We start from the raw sequence: 19701 nt of genomic DNA, 5'->3' as shown, positions 1-19701 counted from the left end.
GACTAGATGAGAGTATAGAGCAGAGGCGACAAAACAATAAGAACTAGGAGGTCAGAGAAAAAGAGAATTGGGCTCATAAAGAGTTGATTCAAGAAAAAATGGATTTAAATGAGAAAAGGGAAAAGTAATGCAGAGGAAATGAGAAGCGCAGTGGAGGTGAGATAAAAGGAAACGACGCAAAACAAGTCAAAAAGACATTAGATGAGAAGAAAGAAGATGAAATCAAACAAACAAATCAGAACAGAGAAGACAAATTGTGGAACTAGGTAGTGATTACCAACAGTGAGTTTGGATAGGGAGAGGAGAGCAGCTAGTTAGACGAGGAAGAATTGACTTGGGGGCACAGTGTTGTTGTTGGAGAGGATTCCCTGTGTTCGCATCCATCTTCACTGTCTGTGACTCTTCCTTTTAATTAACAACTTTAGAATCTGCTTTGAATTCTAAAAGAGGATCGAGTCTAATTGTGCTCCAAATTAAACAGCCTAATGAAAACACACCCTCAGCTCATTCATCACAAGCAACCTGCGCACCAACCAACACTCAGCCCCCCAGTGGAGAAGACATGACAAAACACCACAGATGAGGAGAACGCCAACCAGGAGGAATGGAAGGAGTCACTGAAGATTCAGCTCACCTCAATCTTGCACTGCAGAAGTAAGCTCTTTCTGTGAAGGTGCAAGACTTCAGATTCATTAGCTGCCCATTTTTCGAACAAGTCTGCTGTATTTTAATGTACAGGATGCCAGGCACTTCCAGTTTGGTGAAGCTCCACTCCAAATCATTTTAAATAATTTGTTTGTTCTACAAATAATCTTTATCCGTCGGTGGGCTGACAACTTTCCTTTCTGTTCTATTTTCAAGTGTCAAGGCAATAACATTTGATATTTTAATGCAAAATGGCATAACCAGAATACCTACCGCAAGATCCCGTATCAGTCAGCTGCATTCTTTTCCAACTGATCATTTTATTTTTCTTTGCATTTTTATGTCAAAATATGAAAAAAGACAACATATACTGTACATTTGTGGTCTGCTCTCCCAGTTTAATATGCAGAGATAATGCTCGTTACAAATTAAATGCAACGTCTTTGAGGAAGAATCTGTAAGGCTGGCCGCAGACTTTTTTTATGTAGGATATTCCAGTTCAGCCTCAATGAAACTAATCATCGGCCATTTTGTGGACATTACACAAACTAAAATGATACCTATATAGTAATAATTAAAAACATTTTTCACACAAATTAAATTTTTTATTGGACCAGCTCTGACCCTGACGGCCCACCAACGAATTTTCACCAGATATTGTAATCTGAACAAGAAAATAACAAGTCTGCCACTTTTGTTCTGACCAACGGAAGAAGAAAGCGATACAATAAATCATGCTACTGATTGCTTAGCTCATATAACATTAAACTGTGCAGATTAAAATGATTATTATACTTTGTTCTCAAATTGTTCGTGTTAACAACATCAGCATTGCGTGACTACTACATGCATTTACAGTGTATTAGCATTACACGTAGATTTTACATTTTGTACATTCTAATCTCTAACTGTCACATCATTTGCATTTCAAATAAATATTTTTTTAATGCAAATTATTCTTCCTTAGAACTGGTTCTCTTTAAAGTACAAAACTTTTGTAATCCCATGTAGGCTATCTGTAATCAGATGCGTATTCAAAACTGGAATATAATCTAATTTCAATCACTTACATAAATTTCATAAACACATAATCCTTTCTGGATTACAATACGCCATCAAAATGAGCTGGAAACTATAAATAAGATATAAACAACCTGCCTGAAGGATTTTTACCTTGCAATATAACCAATATAGATGTGACGTAATGATGCAATAGCATGTTTCAATTTCCCGCAAATTCCTACCAAATTATTATAAACTTCCGACCAAACTGTCATAAACTTACCGTTGTGAATCGTGCTAAAATAAGAGGATTAACAGTGTTTTAAACACTGAGGGTTACGTACTTGCTCAAAAATTTATTTCAGATCATTTTTAACCAAAAAAAAAAAAAAAAAATTCACAGCTTGCAGACTGCAGCTTTTAAATAATTAAAATAATAAGGTACATAGTCATAGACAGGCTTGTGCCACATCCAGATAAAACACGGCTCTTCTGGGTTGTGAACGGAGAAAGAGAGAGAGAGAGAGAGAGAGAGAGAGAGAGAGAGAGAGAGAGCTGTGACGGAAGAGCGGAGAGAGTCTGCAGATTGAAGGAGGATGGGGCAGGAACAGATTTGATAGCTGTCAGATTCGTGGTGGAGGCTGACAGTCGGGACAGATGACTCCTGGTGGAGCGTCCACGAGAAAGTGGTTTAAGAACGCCCCTGGAGATGACGGAGCCCTCTCTAATGGGGCCTGCCAATCCGATTACTCTTTATTGTGAGTATGAAGCCTGGTGTGTAATTCAGTTTGAGGAGAACAGAGGGCCACCGTCAGCCTGGGAAAGTTCACACTCGGCAATGTGCAGACACATTTCAGGCACGGAGGAAATATTGCAGAGGATGTGTTGACTTCACCTGGCAGGCGGTGCGGACTGAGCAGGTGGAGAAGAGTACTATGTGATGCTTGCTGCCTTTAATGTCGAATTCCTCCTTCATTTCTTCATTTATAATCATTTATAATCAATATTTGAGATTCATTAATTTCAGATTAATTTAAAGAATAAGAATAATTGATGGTTTTGTTAAGAAAAAAAAATGAAAATCCATGTTTGTTAATAGAAAGCTGGAAATTGATATTGAATGAAAAACTGAAAAAAAGTCTATGTTCAAAAATTATGTAAACTAAATTAAAAAAGAAAAAACTGAAAGAATGATCAATTAAAGCTAAATAGAAATATAAAAAATGAAACTAGAAAATAGAAGCTAACTCAAAATATTAATAAATAGCATATAAAATAATACTAAACACAGATGAGTATAAGAAAATTTACTGATGTCGAAAAATAATTTAAAAAATCCATAAAATGATTAAATACATTTTTAATTTATTTAAACACTTTAAACAAATATACTGTACAGTGGCTTGCAGTGTATACAACACTGTCCTTCATAATTCTTCATCTTTTTAATAGAAAATACACTTCATCTCACAAGTCGCCATGTGCATCGTTGCAACTCGGTTTCAGCATTAAAGGTCCACATTCTCAAATCGATCAGCCTTGACCATGTTCTGTAGATTTGGGCTTGTCAAACTCCATGTAATCATGCAACATCCATATCCGTATCTTGATTCATGCAGGGTCTTGATGAGGTTTGGAATCAAGAGTTGTAGTAATAGTAATCCGTCCTCTCTCATTTGATCCCCTTTACCTTGAGACTTTTCCTCACTGATTTCAAGTACGTTGGATCTGGATAGCCCGAGCTGATACAATAGGACAGAGAAAATTACTGGATTATTATTAAACTTCAACATTAAAACAAACACTTAACTGAAATAGAGTGGGGACCCCCAGGAGGCCAGCTGAAAATGTGAAAAAAAAAAAAAAAAACTAAATGTTTAAAAATGTTAAGCATGAACTCCTCACTGTTTGGAATTAATTTCACATTTCTTAATATAATTATTATATACCTTCCAGCTCCCCGACTGTCCAGAGTCTTCAGTGGGATATCTGCAGGCATCACGCAGTATTCACCGCTGCTATTGGCTGCCACAGTGAACAGCAGCTTGTGTTCAAAGGCCTGCTCCAGCAGTCGGAGGATCTTGGTCCCTGTTGTGTTCTGAGGCAGGTAGGCCATAAATTCATTGCCCTTGTAGCTGTTTCCCGGATGAGGATGCTTGTCCTGCAGGGCGAGTTAAGCTGATCACTTGCATAAACTATTTTCATACAAACACAAGCACAAAAAGTGTAATATTTGTTGTGATTTTTTTCACATTTAGTTTTAGATGTATGTGTGTGAAAATTTATTAGCAAAAACAGATAACTCAATTTTCTTTAATCGTGACTTCTATCGTGTTTTGCAGTTTGATTGATATTAACTGGAATGCAGGACAAAAAAAAACATGATTTTTGAACATTTAAAAAAAACGGAAAAATATGTTTTTGCAAATGAACTCTTCGTATACACACACATATATAAACATTTTTTATTTTGTTGTAATTTCTTCAAATGTTTTAGCTTCTTTTTGTAAAAACATGTACTAATATAACTAAAACAAAATAAAAGTTTTTTTATGGCTATATATATATATATATATATATATATATATATATATATATATATATATATATATATATATATATATATATATATATATATATATATAGCCATTAAAAAAACTTTATATATATTCTGAGCAATAATTTTACATTTAAATTAAGGATTTACAAACATTCTATATAGAATTCTATATAAAAATGTATTATTATATTAATTATTATATTAATTATTATATAAATATCTAAATTATATAAATTAGAACTGATATGAGAATGTATTTATTTTTTATTTATAATAATTAATTTATGTACATGCCTAAAACAAAAGTAAAACTTTGGGACTATAGTAAAGCTGTTTTTCAAGTTAAACATTCACATGAAAAACAACTCTGATGGGACACGCTCAAGCAAAGCGCTTTATAAACACTTCAGGCATTAGTGCCTATCATGACAGGGGACTTCAGTAGTTATCAGCACACATCTGTCAGTGTCTCCATTTGCCCCGTGGAAGTGAATGAGAAACAGGCCGGACAGGATTCCACAGAGCAGAAAGATGAATAACTGAGATGTTTTAGAGTTGTCAGTGATACACTGAAAAGGTGTGTCTATTCACCTGATACTAAGACATTGTCCAGGTGATACTGTAAAAAAAATAAAATAAGAGCACATCACAAGCTCACCGACTGGGTTCCGTCATCAAAATGAAAGATGATTTGAATGGTGTCACAATCAGAATGTCCCGGCAAACTCCGTCTCTCGATATTCCAATTCAGCTGCCCACCATCCGGCTGGTTTCCTTGTTTTATCATTCTATTCTTTTTGTGGTTGTTTGATCCTTGACCATCTGTTTGAACAGCCATAAAGTAAAACAGACAGTAAATAAGCCATAACTTCACATTCCTGAGCTCATTTTTGATTCTTTTTAACTAACAGGACAATATACAGTAGGTGATTGTAAATCAATGATGTCATGACATCAACTACTTAATAAACATGTTCCTGTCTCACAAGTGCAAAGTCTCCAAATGTTTCTGAAGCTTCTATCCAAAGCGGCTTACAGAAGAGGAGCAAATGCAGTTTGACAAGGAGTCAACAATAATTCATAAAAGCAAGCTAGAATTTGACTGAAAAGTGTGCTTTTGTCATTTTGTTTGTATATAAAAACCTTATGGTTTCATACTTTAATATCTAATGCAATAACTTTCATGCATTCTTAAAAGTGGATGCCTATTTTTGCATTCCATTTGTCTTTCAGTGTCATATACCTAGTGTATGTCAGATTGACCAATGATGTGCTTAACAGAAAGCACTCAGAAGCTCACCTGTCTCAGTCAGCGACGGAGGACCTTTTCCGTTCAGGTATCTGTTGCACTGCATCTTATCCTTGCTCTCTGAAGCCCCCATGATCAGCTCTTAGTCAAATGAGCGATGATTTCATAGGTTTGCAAATCATTGAAAAGAATAAGCTCTGAAATAGATACGAACATAATATGTGCATCACAGAGGTTTTGATTTGATGCCGTTTATATCAAACTGTTTTAGTGGATACAAATTTGATTTGTAGTATACGTACCTGATGTATTTTAGGATACTTCTCCTGCCTTCTTCTCTCGCTCTTAGAGTGAACTGCTCATCTGTTCTCTGACTACGAGGCTGAATCAGCACAATAATAAGGGCATACTTAAGGAAGTGAAGGCAGGTGTAGTTAAACCTGTTCTGGATGAGACGGCTGCTTGAGAACGGGAGGGGTTTTAAGGATTTGAGCAGATGAGCATGGCATGCTCTTTTGATTTATTTGTTTGCATAAGGGTTCACAAACTTGAAATGCTAATTGTTTTGTGAGTGTGAAAAGAGTCGTTTATTCTGGTTCATTCTCAGAAAGCAGTGTCATTTGTATGCTATGCTTAAGTGTCCTCATGACTTGTGGATGGCAAATGTATACATACACACACATACATACATTTACAAATAAATATAAATATACACGTGTGTGTATATATACATATGTAGACAGTACACACATATTAGGCAAACACAAATGTTTATTTTGAGGTGAATGATTCAGTGACTCATTTAAAACAGTCACATTTATTTCTTGAATAAATCAGCATTTTTGAACGATTCATTTGAATGAATGACTCATTGACTCATTCATAAAAAACAGTCACTTGCCTCCATCTTCTGTGTGTGTGTGTGTGTTTGTGTGGTGCACATCTCAAACTCTCTAATGAATCTTTATTTTTACAATGCTCAATAGTATTCTACTGTATAACTTCCCAAACACAATTTTTGTTTCATGGTTTCAGTGGCCAGAGTTTATAGAGATCTGTTCCTTATCACACACTGAGGGGGTTTTCCGGCTCTGTAAAGTATTATTTAATAAAGGAAGGATAGAACAACAGGTAGTCTGATTCTCCAGGAGCGTGGAGACAAATATCTCGATGAAGCCGTGGATCTGCTGCAGAGGTTCAGAGGGAGATGAGGGGAGATGAGACCAAAGACTCCAGGCTGAGAAGAGATTGAGAATTCCTGCTTTCAGCAGACAATAAATCTACTGACGTGTGCAGAAAGGACTTGCTGATCTGCAGACTGGATGGCAGGAAAAAGACATTTCATGACAGTTTTTTTTTTCTGTTCACCTGTGCACATTCTGTCTTTTTTTCCTCTTTGTCACAAATGTGTGCGTGCACAAAATTCCCTACTTTTTCTTTTCGCTCTCATATACATATTGATTACAAATGCTAAATTCAGCAATGAATGAGGAGCATTATAGAGTCTTGATAACTTGATTAGAAGTGCAAGTAGCTAATCAACCAGATAATACACACACACACACACACATACAGGAAAGACAGAAACCTCTGATTAATGATATTGATAATCACATGCATTTCTAAGTGACTAGAGACACTCAATGTATTCCTGTTACAGTCCACTAATCACTACCAGTTTAAAGACTTTAAAATTATCGCACATTTTATTTTGTAATATACCAAAATAAAATATATATATATATATATATATATATATATATATATATATATATATATATATATATATATATATATATATATATAACATATATAATATTCCATTCAAGTGGAAAACTAGAATTCCCAGCCTTTCCGGTTCTTTCACAATTATCCAGAGAATAAAAAAAAATCAGTTCCATCTTCTTCTAAAAACCAGCGTCCCTCTATCGCCTCAGAAGACTCCAGAGCACACGCGCACTTCGTCTGGGCGGCATGGCAGCGTTGCACAAGTGTGTTTTTCAGTGTCGCGTCGCGAGAGAGAGGGGCATAGCTGTACCGCGCTCCTCTGGAGCGTGCCGGAACATTCCTCACAGATTTGAGCGTCAGCTTCTTTCTCTTAAATCCCGGGGAGTGCTGCGTTTCCATGGTGATAGAAACTTATATGAGCCATCTTTATTCATCACTGTGGCCCAGAGGCCTGGAGAAGCACTGACGATAGACGAAGACAAAGAGAAGCAAAAAGAGGAAGACAAAGATAACCTCCTGTTGGTTCGTGTCTGTCTGGGACTTAATATACACGTTTTTATATAAAAATCACAACAGTGAAAGCAAAGATCGTGTCAAGTGATGCAACGAAAAACATTTGTCGATTATAAAGCGTGCGTACGTGCGCGTGCCAAAGCGTATTTAGTCCTCCCATTGATCCCCGCAGCATATGACACATGAAAAATACACAAGCTTCTCAGTGGAGACCGTCATTCACGCAAACAAACAATGAACACTGAGTGCTGTACTAGATTCATTACCCATCATGCCCACTGGCTCTGAGCCCCTAATCTGTCTGTGTCCTGTCTCAAGTCTGCTGCTCTATTAATAGTAATATGCAACAGAATCACAGAAATTACACTTTGAGTTTGTCTTCGTCTCAAGAACCGTTGCTTCTTCACCTGAGAGCAGATGTCCCACTGGGAAACTGAAGAGGGCAACACCCCTGACATCATACTGTAATGATGAATGATTACTCAAATCATGAGAGGTGCATGTGCTGTACTTTATGAATGACTGAATTAAATTATTATTTCCAACTGGCTGACTTTAAAAAGGGGTGAAAAATCACATTTACATTAAAGGAGGAACCTGAAACGTATCTAGAGATTGGCGCTATTTTTTAAAAAATAAATGTTGTTTCAACTTTGAAAAGTAAGTGTTTCAGCTGCCTTAAATTTAAGTGTGGCCATCTTTAGAATAGTTTATTTATTTATTGATTTATTTTCATTTTAAAGTTTTTTTGTGTTTTGCCATTTTGATTACTAAGCCTTTTATTTTATTTATTTATTTATTTATTTATTTATTTATTTATTAAATAATTTTTGTTAAGTTAAACTAAATGAAAATAAGATTTTTTGGCAACCTTAGCTACAATAAAATCTTTTTTATTTTATTATTATTTTGTTTTTTTCAGTTAACATTTTATTTCTAGTAACAAAAGTGTTTTTTATTAGTTTTGGATTGTTAAATACAATAACCCTGATCATGATAGCAAACAGACTTAATGCAGTTTCTGTAACTGAAAACCGTCTGAATGGACGGAATATTCAACATTCTTTTTTCCAGTTCATAGATAGTGTGTATTTTCAAATTAATTCTACAAAAGATTGTAGAAAGATAGTAATTTTAAAATAAATGAGAGATAATAAATTTAGATCTTACACAATAAATCTTGTACACTTTTTTATAGTTGAAGTATTTAGTCTTTATTTTATAAGTCAAACTTCAGGTGAAACTGTCAACGTGAAATCAGATGAAGATTGATATTTTGGGGAATTCAGCTTTCTTTCTTTCTTGCTTTCTTTGTTCTTATGCCGTTATTATTTTGCATTTGTGCAGTAAAACAAAAAATATTTGTTGTACATTTGGGCACTTGACAGCCCAAAAAAATATCCATTTGAACATAAGGTAATATTGTATCATTTTGTTCATTCTTTGTGTTGTAAAGTAAGCAGGTATCAGGACTGTTTCATGACTGGGAGCTTGTGAATTTCAGGCTTCGTGAGTGTGTACAATATACGTGACTTTCAGACTAGTGTGTGTGGTCTGTGTCAACAGCTGTGATGTAGTGAGGGGCAGCACAGTCAGGCATCCACTGCTAACAAATTGGCTTTAGAGCAATTGACCCCCTCAATGCAGTTCTGCTCATGAGACAGAGAGAGAGAGAGTGAGATACACAGCAAGAGACCAAGAAAGAGCTAAAGACATGAAAGCTATCCCAAATAAGTGTGTGTGTTTGCATCTACAGTTCAGATTAAATCACAGAGAGAGATAGAGAGAGCTCTCACAGGGCAAGATAAACACAATTTGTTTCCTATTGACCTGGCTGAGAGCCTTAGCTTAAAAAAAACATGCACTTCTCCATACAGACTCACGTGAAAGTGTCAAAAATGCTAAATGTGTGTAGTCCATGCCATACATGTATGGTTGATTAAGAAGACAAGTAATATATAGTGATATATAGCGAATCATACTGTTATCAGATTTTATTGTTCATTTGAAAGGTTTTAGCTGAGCAGAGTCATCACCCAGATCAAAAGGGGTGGAGGTTTTCATCAGTGACTTATGTTTTGCTTCACTTAAAAGATGATTCACTGATCACTGATTCATTCATTGAATCGCCCCCTTTTTGCAACATGCTTTAATGTACATTTTGGCCAACTTGTGAATAATTATATGAATTCATTAAATCTAATGTGTATGTTTTCGTATGATCTGTTGTGGACCTTTGAACTTCGCTGCTTCTAAAAATCATACGTTTCTTTATGAATCCAATTATGCAAATTCATACAAAACCGCAAAATCTGGTCTGATCTGGTTGCCTGTACTGCACTTTGAGGGGCCAGCCATTTGAAGTGCTGTTTGAAACCATAGTGGAAATTATCAAGTGCACTCATTTAATCCCATAATGCACTTCAGGAATGAGTTTACATACAATGAGTGTACATTCCAATCACTCCTTCTTATACACAATAATTGAACTGTATTAGTGGAGTAATGTACACTAAAAATGGTATAGAATTTACTTAGAAAAATTCACGCTCAGAAATTGTTAGTAAATTTCACAAAGAGCAAGTGCCATACTGAAACTACTGATTCTTCAAAAAGTCACATATGAGGAAATAGGAAGTAATTCAGATGTAGCCATTCTTTTGGTTGCACCAGTAAGTAGTGAACAGTGAGTCACTTCCTCAATCGTTCCCAAATCATTTCCACCTATTGCTGTCCTACCACATCTGTCTTTATGAACAGGGCAAAGGATACGTCTGAAGGGAAATACACTGACGTTCTGTGTACACACACATTAAAAGGATGGCCTAATCGTCTGAGTTCTGTTATATAAACCATTACTGCCACAGTCCATGTATTTTTTATCAACCTTTAAATATAGAGAGGTGGGAGCGTTTAATACCAGCTGGACAAATAGGGGTCTGACCGCTGTCGCGATCAATAAACCTCCTTTACAGGAAGCTTCAGATCCCCTATTATCCAACTCTATAGTTCTTATACAGCAAAGAAGAGCAAGCAGCCATTGGGACTCGCAAAGTCAATACTGTTCCCTGTTCGCAGGCCGGAGGGGTCATGTAATGATCCATCCTCTATGCCAAATATTGTTCCAGGGTGGTTTTGAGAGATGTTTTCGATCTACCCACAACAAGGTAAGAGATTTCTCATTGTCTAACTCATTGCCTTGTCTACCAGACTGACAGGCCTATGCTAATCAGAACTGCTGAACTGGTTCAGCTACACTATCAGACATTTAGGATGTAAAGTGGATTTTGTTAGCAGAATCAAGGCTTTTGCTGAGATCCGGCAGCTTCGGCTAGCTGCCAAATAATTAGCTATCAGATGTCCGGCGCCTTACAAGAGGCCATTGAACGAAATTAAGTGAACACACAGAATAAATGGACAGTGCATCCTGATAAGTGAACACGGAGCATCTTAACAGACAACCTGACTGCTGCTCTACGCTGTGGTGTCTTCAGATAATTCAACATTCTTCAGCGCGTCTCACGCTAATTAAATGCAAAACGTTTCATCCAGAAGTGCCACAATTGATTTATCTTCTTCAGTGGCCAGTGACTTTACTTCAATCTTTCCATGGATAAGTGAAGAATGGAGGAGGACCGTGGTGATGGTGGTGTTATTTGCCCTCAAACGCTCGCTCTTCATGTCCTTTTCTGTCTATGTTCTTAACTCTCTTACATCTGTTTATGTTACTCTACTCTGTTTATGTGTCTTTATTTTACTGAAGGTGAGTTGGACGTACAGTAGAGCTTGAATATTCTCTAACAGTAGGTCTACATTACTGACACAAAAATATGTGTTATTACATGGTGTCCATAATGTTCAGTTCAATGAGTCAGATGTTGTTCAATTCAATAAAAGGTCTGATCGATTCAGTTCATTAAAGAAATCCTTTTCAAAACCGGTCTCCAATTTTTGGAAGCTGATAATGTAGTACTGTACTTATGCTTTTTTTTTTTTTTTTTTTTTTAGCTACTAAACTTGTTTGGTATCATATTTATGTAGTTATTGAATAAAAATTAAATAATAATATAATTGAATAAAAATTCTTGAATAATTTAAAATTGACATTACATTTTTTGCTTTTAATGGTAAAAACTCGAGAGCAATAGTCTATGAACTAGACAATTAAGACCATTTTTTCTGTAATTTTTCTTTTTTCTTTGAATATACCTCTGAGACATTTCTTTAGCTTATGTCATGATGTTTGTATAATATGTTTGATTTTTTAATAAATAATAACAAAAACAAATTTTGAATAATTAATGTTGCGGGATTCCAGCTACAGAATATATATATATATATATATATATATAATCGGTTAATAAGAGTCATTTGTTTCAAAATCAGATTACACTGTTCATGCTTTATGTTTTTGATACATTAAATAGGCTAGAATCGGCATACAAATGTCAGTCATTTCGCGAATTGAACTACACTGTTCGTGTTGTATGTTTTTAATTCAGTCAAAAGAACCAGTTTATTAGAGTCATATATTGAGTTATTTGGCTGCGCTGTGTGTTGATTCACTAAAAAGACTTGGCTCATATGAGTCATTTGTTCTTGAATAGTTGAGTCATTTACTGTATACTGATTCACTTAAAAGAACCAAATCATTTGTTTTGAAACTGTCTTCGCGTTTTATGATATTTAGCCTACACATGCAGCCAGGTAGGACAACTCAACATAAATATGTTCCTTGCGATTTTTCTTCTATTAGGCCTACATTACATTACAGACTGTAAACTCACATTCAAAATCTTCCCATGGCTTTTCCCATGGCACTAAAGAGTCACTAAAGAGTGGGGAGCGCTGCTTCTAACCAGCAAACACTGAATATCCTAACAAAATAGAATTTTTTCTAATATTTTTTTTAATATTACAGCAGGGGTTGTGCATGCTTTGGGAAGGCGCTCACAAGTGTTTTTCCCTGTCGTCTGCCTTTGATTTGGCCACAGCTCAAGATGAACTTGACAGTGGATCTGTGCACATTCTTATGTTGACATGATGTAATTTCCTCTTGCTCCAGAATATTTTAGACTTTGATGATTGGCTCGATTGGGTGATTTAGTTGTGTTAAACACGACACTGCTGCAACTAGCTCCCCTGATAAGCAAGAGAGACGGAACAACGAGTCTCTTCCTCTCTGTCACTTCCTTTCTGTCAGAAAAGACCGAACTGAAGCATCATGTCATTGTAAATGTGTCAGGCTCTGTGTTGTCATGGCGACTGTGGGAACAGGAGCCCATTAGGGTCGTGTGGCCCCTGATTGGCTTGTCTAGCCTGTCCAAAGTTCACTTTATTCCCAAGACTGCCTTGTGCACTGGTTTTTAGTCGGTGGTGCCAGCTCGTTTCCTGTTTGACCCCACATCCACTGTGATGGACATACGCTACAAGCACTTGTGATGGTGAGACTGTGATTTGACATGTCTTGTCTCAAAGCGACGAGTCATGGAACGAGAAAGCCACCAGGACATCGATGTCTGCGGGCCTGTGATCTGTGTTTTGAGTCTAGACGCATTCATACACCTGTCTGTCTGTCCGCAACACACGTGTGCTTTAAAAATTCTGTTGGGCATTGGGTGAGATGTTCCCCATTAGTTTGATTTATTTTGATTAGTTGACATGTTTCAGAATCGTGAAAGAATCACGCAACTCTAGAAGTACTTTATATAATTCATTTTAAATTCTTCATTTTAAAAATCACTTACAATTAAAACCTAAAATCCGGATATGCAACGTGCTAATTTACCAGAATTCCCTATTGTATCACTGACAGCGCTGTCACAAGCAATGCATGCATTTGGAGAACATGAAGCCATCTGATGCTTCGTAAACAACTGATTGTCTGTGGTGGCAGAGATCAGGACGACACACACACACATTAACACACACTGGCCCTCTCTTCCCTACCTTGATGTTATCAGTTGTGACAGTGCTGTGGAACTATTTGGATGGGGATGTGATACACGGCTCTCCATGCTTATCAAATCTCCCAGAGAGGAGACTATTAACTCAGAGCAAATTGTGCCATGTAGCTTAAAGGGGCTTGTCTGTTCCAATATCCCTAATATCTCTATTTGTTGTCGGAGTGTAAAGAAGTCTGCTGTGCTCTGTTAGGATGAGTGATGGAAAAAGCACATTTGTCATGGCTTCTCACTGAGTATTACACATACTCTCTCTCTCTGTCTGTGTGTTTCTTGAGAACCTATGGAAGGCAGCTCTGCCATGAAAAGAAAAATAACAATTATATATATATATATATATATATATATATAAGAATTCTAAGTTTATATCTCACAATTCTGACTTGTTTCTCAAAATTGCAAGAGATGAGTTGAAATTCAACTTGCTTCGAAGTGTTACAGTATTTCCAATTGCTGTGACTTTTTTCTGCATTTGTGTGCCTTCTCAGCCACCCATCCTGATAATTGCCATTAGTGTGATTTGTGCACACTTTATGAGACACTTTGGTGTGAAAGTGTCTAATAAAGACATTTAAGGATTTTAGGGACTTATCCAACATAGGTGTGCACATTATTTTCCCATTAATTATTGCGCAAACAAAACCAAAATTTGCTTCTTATAACGTCATTGCAAAAAATCTAACAATCTCTTATTGATTTTGAAAAAAAAAAGCCCTTTTCCAGTTTGCTTATTGAAAACCTGTAACTGATAACCTCACTGGTTACCTTTTTTCTATTTCCAAGCCATTAGGAGACTTGTGGAATCTGCACACTTTTCCTGCATGGATTTTGCACTGCATTTAAAGGAAACTGTGTGGAATAGAAACAAACATGGACAAAAATGTTTTTACATATAATATAATCCAAAAAAAAAAAAACGTGCAAGATATTTGTAGAATTAGGAACAACAGAAAATTTGCTGATGTTATACTTGATAATTTCCCCCCAAATAAAGACATTTGCCTAATTAGTTTTTGTTTATGAGTAAACTGACTAGCAATATTTAAAGGTCCTGTTCTTCATGATCCCATGTTTCAAACTTCAGTTAGTGTGTAATGTTGTTGTTAGAATATAAATAATATCTGTAAAATACTAAAGCTCAAAGTTCAATGCCAAGTGAGATATTTTATTCAACAGAATTCGACCAACAATGAACGACCAGTTTGGACTACATCCCTCTACTTCCTTCATTAATGACGTCACTAGAAAATTTTTTTGACAAACCTCCACCCACATGAATACACAAAAAAGGGGGCGTGGTATTGTTGCGCTCTGACGGAGAAGAGGAAGAGTTGCGTTTGTCGCCATGTCGTCGAAATCACCTTTGTTTGGGCTTCCCAGGGACGCTGTACTTAGATATCAATGGTTACAATTTATGTTTAACTCGGTTCCTGAAAATTATAATCCACATGTAAAACTATGTGCAGCACATTTTGGTGGAGCAGTTCCCTCTTTGTCTGGAGAAGGCGTTGTTTATGGACCACAACCGGTAAGAGTATTTTATTATTTAAGTTGGTGCGTTTAAGTTACTGTAACTTATTACACAAAGGGCAACACTCGTTAGCTTTGTTAACTAGATGGTAGGGCTGTGCAAAAAATCAAATGCGATTTTCATGCGCATCTCATCAGTAAAAATGCTCCTGTGATTAGAAGTAACTCTCCAGCATGTTCGTTCTTTTACTGTCTATGGTTCAGATCAGGATTGCCAGGTTTTCAAAACTAATCCTGCCCACATGCTTCTCAAAACTAGCCCAATAACGCTTCCAGGAGGGCAGCGCGCGCTCAGCTGGTGTAGAATCAAAACACAGGAACCGCTGGCCCAACCAGAACTCGTTACGTATTTCTAAAGGAGGGGCTTTATAGAACAAGGAAGTCATCAGCACGTTTTTATGACAGTGAAAACAGCGGTATACAGATAAGTGAATTGTGTGAAATATACTTTTTTACACGTGAAACATGAACACATGTTATATTGCACACTGTAAAAAGAAATCAAAGTTTCAAAAAAGCCCCAAAAACGGGACCTTTAATGTTGGCCACTTAGTCATAAATATCTAAATATTTCAACTTACTGACAAGAGGTTTGATTCATTTCAAATTAAACATGATCGAATGTGATGTTAGATTTAATAATCAATTTTGTTTTTTGATCATAAACACAGTAGTGTTTGCAAATCTTAACTAGATTTTGATTTATTTTATTATTATTTGTTTATTATTTACTAAGCATTTAAGCAATATCACCAGTGTTGTTATTGTTAATGAGCAGATAACTTTATTGGAATATTATGTTATTGGCAAAAACGTTTGTTTAATAAGTTGCCAGAACATTCTGAGAACGTTCCCTGTTAGCTAGGTTAATTCCGCAGTCTATTTAAAAATATTTAATTAATTTGGAAAAAAAAAATTTAATTGAGTGAATAATGCAATGACTTCATTTGTTTCATTACTGTATGAATCAATGTTTTTGTACCGAATCTTTTGAATGCATGATTCAAAAATTACAAAAATGTACAAATTTAACAGTCACTTGTTGTCACCTACTGGTGAAACAATCTTTACTTAAAGCATCAAGTAATTTATAAAGGACGATTTACTCAAATTTGATTGCTACTGTAGACATTTTTATATCTAAACTAAACTTTTTTTCCCTACTGAAGTTGAATTTTGTAACAATAATGGTGTTGAAAAGTATTAAGTAACGTATTTCTGCATGGGATAAAAAAATAATAACAAAAAGTTAATTGTGACTTTTTTATCATACAATGCATACTTTTTTTTTGCAATTATGATATAAAGTCGGAATTGTTGAGATTTAAGCTCAGAACTGTGAAATAAAACTCGCAATTCTAAAAATACAATTGAATTGTGAAATATAAGCTCTCAATTGTGAGGAAAAAAAAAAGAATTGTGAGATTAAAAAATCTAAATTACCTTTTTTTATTTTTTTTTATTCCATGCCAGAAACCAAGAAAAGAATTGTGAGATATTATCAGAATTGGGAGAATTAAACTTGGAATTGTGAGTTTAGTCTACTTCTTTTTTTCTCAGAATTGCGAAGAAAATTCTGTATTGCGAGAAAAAAATTCACAATTTATTTAATAATTTGAATCCAATGGCAGAAACAGGCTGTTTCTGAAGCTGTTTCATACGTATACAGTACATGACATTTGCTCTCTTTGAATCAAACACAGTTCTGAATGCTCTGGTGTGATCATAACAATCACCAATCATATCAAAGATTTAATGGACATGGCGCAGCTCTAATCTATACATAAACTCTAATGTTTTATAATAACAATCATTTAAATAGAATAGTTTAAGCATGAGGATTGAGATGCATTCTCTCTCTCTCTCTCTCTCTGTCTGTGTTTGAGTGAGGGATGTGGGGGGTGGGGCAGGGAAAGGTAATTGGACATATTGGTTTTTTCACTGTGGATCCGTCAAAGTCCGGGAGGATTTTGGGCTGTCAGAGATGGTTCCGTGTTGGGTTTTAATTATCCTCCTTGGAGCTTTGTCAGGGACAACAGTGTCAGCAGCCCAAACTGTTTTCCAAACAGAGCTTTAAGATCTCAGAGTCCATCTAGCTCAGACAGGGTCATCTGCCATCACAGCCACTGGCTTGTTTGGTATTCATACACACCACCAGAGACACTCGCTAGTCTGGAAATCAAACCCTGCAGATGAAGGATAGAGTTTAATCTGGAATTCTCCTCACTGCTCACTTCATTGTTTGAAGACCCAAAATTGGTCACAACTGGAGTTTTGTGGCTTTTAGTCTCTGTCTATTAAGTTTGAGGCCGTCCGTGTTCTTCATTTGTAAGTTGTTTTGGATAAAAGTGTCTGCTAAATAAATAAATGTAAATGCTAGTATGCCCCTAAAAGTTGAGAAATTAAATGTTGATTTGCACTTTCATATGCCAAGGAAGTGTCAAAAAAACTAAGAAAACTTTATTTTTTCAGAAGTTATTCGGGATTTCTTTTTACATTTAGTGATTTAATTATTTGTATTATTTAATATTTTTATTTATGATTTGATTTCATTTAAATATTGGATATTTAATTGTGCAAGCTGCATTTACATTTACATTGGTGTTAACATGGTCTAAAGCTCTTCCAAATGTAATCTTTAAAAATTATTAAATGTAATTTAATAACATATTAAATATGTATAATGACATATGTAATCCTTAGCAAATCTCAAAGTGAATAATGAATATTCATTTTTTATAATGATGTTGTGGTGCCTAAATTCACTTGAAACATTTTAAATAATAAATTGTAGTCTGTAGTGTTCAAAGTTTGGGTCAGTCTTTCATATTTTTTATTATTTATAAATATGTTTTATAAACATTTATTTAATTATTTCATATTATTAGATCAAAAGTGACTTTAAAAACATTTACCATCTTACATTTTAAAACATGATTGTACATAATATTAGAGTATTTTTTACATTAAAAAAACCTACTTCAATATTTCATTAAATTCGTAATTTTATTCATTTCGTTATTTCTTGTTTGTGAATTTCTGAGCAAAACCACATTTACATTTACATTTACATCTACACCACATTTGTTTAGTGTGAAGAAGATTTCTATTTCAAATAAATACTGTTCTATTGATCTTGCTTTTCATCAGTGAATCCTGGGAAAAATCTTATCATGGTTCCGCAAAAAGTATTAGGCAACACAACTGTTTCAACACTGATAATAATCGGAAATGTTTCTTGAGCAGCAAATCAGAATACTGGAATGATTTCTGAAGGATCATGTGATGCTGAGAGTAATGATGCTGAAAATTCTGCATTGATCACAGGAATAAATTACATTTCACAATATTTTCAAATAGAAAAATATTTCACAATATTACTGTATTTTGGATCATAAAAGTACAGCCTTGGTGAGCATGAGAGTATCTCTGTGTTCAGCTATATATAGTGGAGGTGTTTGTGTCGGTGACAGCAGTCATTATATCTGCTGCATGAGGGACCTACTTAACGTTCCTCGAACCTTCTCACTCTCATAGTTTTCTCTCTCTTTGACCTTGATATGCTCAAATGTGTGTGTATCTGATATTCACACACATGCATTGATCCAGTAAGAGCAGTACACTTCCTCCACTCTTTTTCTCTCCTTCCACTTTCTCACTCACCAGACCCCCCCCCCCCCCCCCCCCAAAAAAAACCCTCTGATTGCAGCCCATTTATCTTATTATAATGCACACAGACCTACTTATTTATGCAGTCTGCCACTGATTATCTTTTATTAAAGGGACAGTGTACCCAAAAAAATGAAGTTCAGTCATTCACTGACTTTCTTTCTTCAAGCTTTCAGTATAATGGAAATGGAGTGCAAATTCAGATAGTAATCACAAAATTACAAGAGTGTGAGAAAATGACAAAATAGTTTGTTTTTGTTTTTTTTACAGCTGAATATAATGTGGTTTTACAGTACATTATCCGTATGATACTCTCAAGACAAGACATAAGGAAGAATCTGAAGATGGATTTAGAGCTCGGTGAACCTCAACTGAAATACTGGCTCCAATCTTGTTTGTGATCCCCAATAAGTAGCACAACATGCCAGTATTATGAATGTCCTGTAGCTATAACAGCGCTCAGAAATAAACAATACAGATTGATTTCGCCTCTCCTCCTCCGGTCTGCAGGCCTACAATTGTCCAATTCTTTTTACTAGCACTTCTAGATAAATGATACACAATGTATTCCCTCAGCATTTTTATCAATTTGTATTGAATTTTGTCCTAGAGACCCTCTTTCTCTCTTTCTCTCCAAGTAATGACACCCATGGGTCCCATACAACTCTCTCTCTCTCTCTCTCTCTGTGTGTGTGTGTGTGTGTGTGTGTGTACATGATAAGTCATATTTCAATTGAGACTTCTTATTCATTACAAAATATAGAGTTTTGTTCTTTAACCCTGTATTTAAGATTCAGTCTGTTTCTCATCAAAATATGCAACCTCTTTATGATCAGGCATGG

The 19701-nt window shown here is 35.5% G+C and overlaps 2 protein-coding genes across 5 annotated transcripts in view; both read right to left on the bottom strand.

The window, feature by feature from the left end:
* Positions 1 to 19701, bottom strand: part of cubn (cubilin (intrinsic factor-cobalamin receptor)) — a 226603-nt gene that overhangs the window by 126078 nt on the left and 80824 nt on the right. The window contains exon 67 of one of the 3 annotated variants that reach the window (XM_052596760.1): positions 12021 to 12038. The exons of the other annotated variants lie outside the window; for them this stretch is intronic. The gene's annotated coding sequence lies outside the window, so the exon portion shown is untranslated. Of the gene's footprint in view, positions 1 to 12020; positions 12039 to 19701 lie in introns of those variants that run through there. 3 annotated transcript variants of the gene reach the window in all.
* Positions 2984 to 5875, bottom strand: dtx3la (deltex E3 ubiquitin ligase 3L a). 2 transcript variants are annotated; one of them, XM_052596771.1, is made up of 5 exons: positions 5759 to 5875; positions 5508 to 5653; positions 4866 to 5029; positions 3597 to 3808; positions 2984 to 3389 (listed from the first exon to the last, which is right to left on the bottom strand). In XM_052596771.1, exons 2-5 carry the CDS (start codon positions 5587 to 5589, stop codon positions 3320 to 3322), a joined length of 528 nt encoding a protein of 175 aa, XP_052452731.1. In that variant the 5' UTR covers positions 5590 to 5653; positions 5759 to 5875; the 3' UTR covers positions 2984 to 3319. The 2 variants fall into 2 exon arrangements, with proteins under 2 accessions (XP_052452731.1, XP_052452732.1); XM_052596772.1 differs by having other exon boundaries at positions 3353 to 3488.

The sequence above is a fragment of the Carassius gibelio genome, chromosome B24, assembly GCF_023724105.1.
Source record: "Carassius gibelio isolate Cgi1373 ecotype wild population from Czech Republic chromosome B24, carGib1.2-hapl.c, whole genome shotgun sequence".
NCBI classification, from domain to species: domain Eukaryota; kingdom Metazoa; phylum Chordata; class Actinopteri; order Cypriniformes; family Cyprinidae; genus Carassius; species Carassius gibelio.
This window is presented reverse-complemented; position numbering and strand designations above follow the sequence as displayed.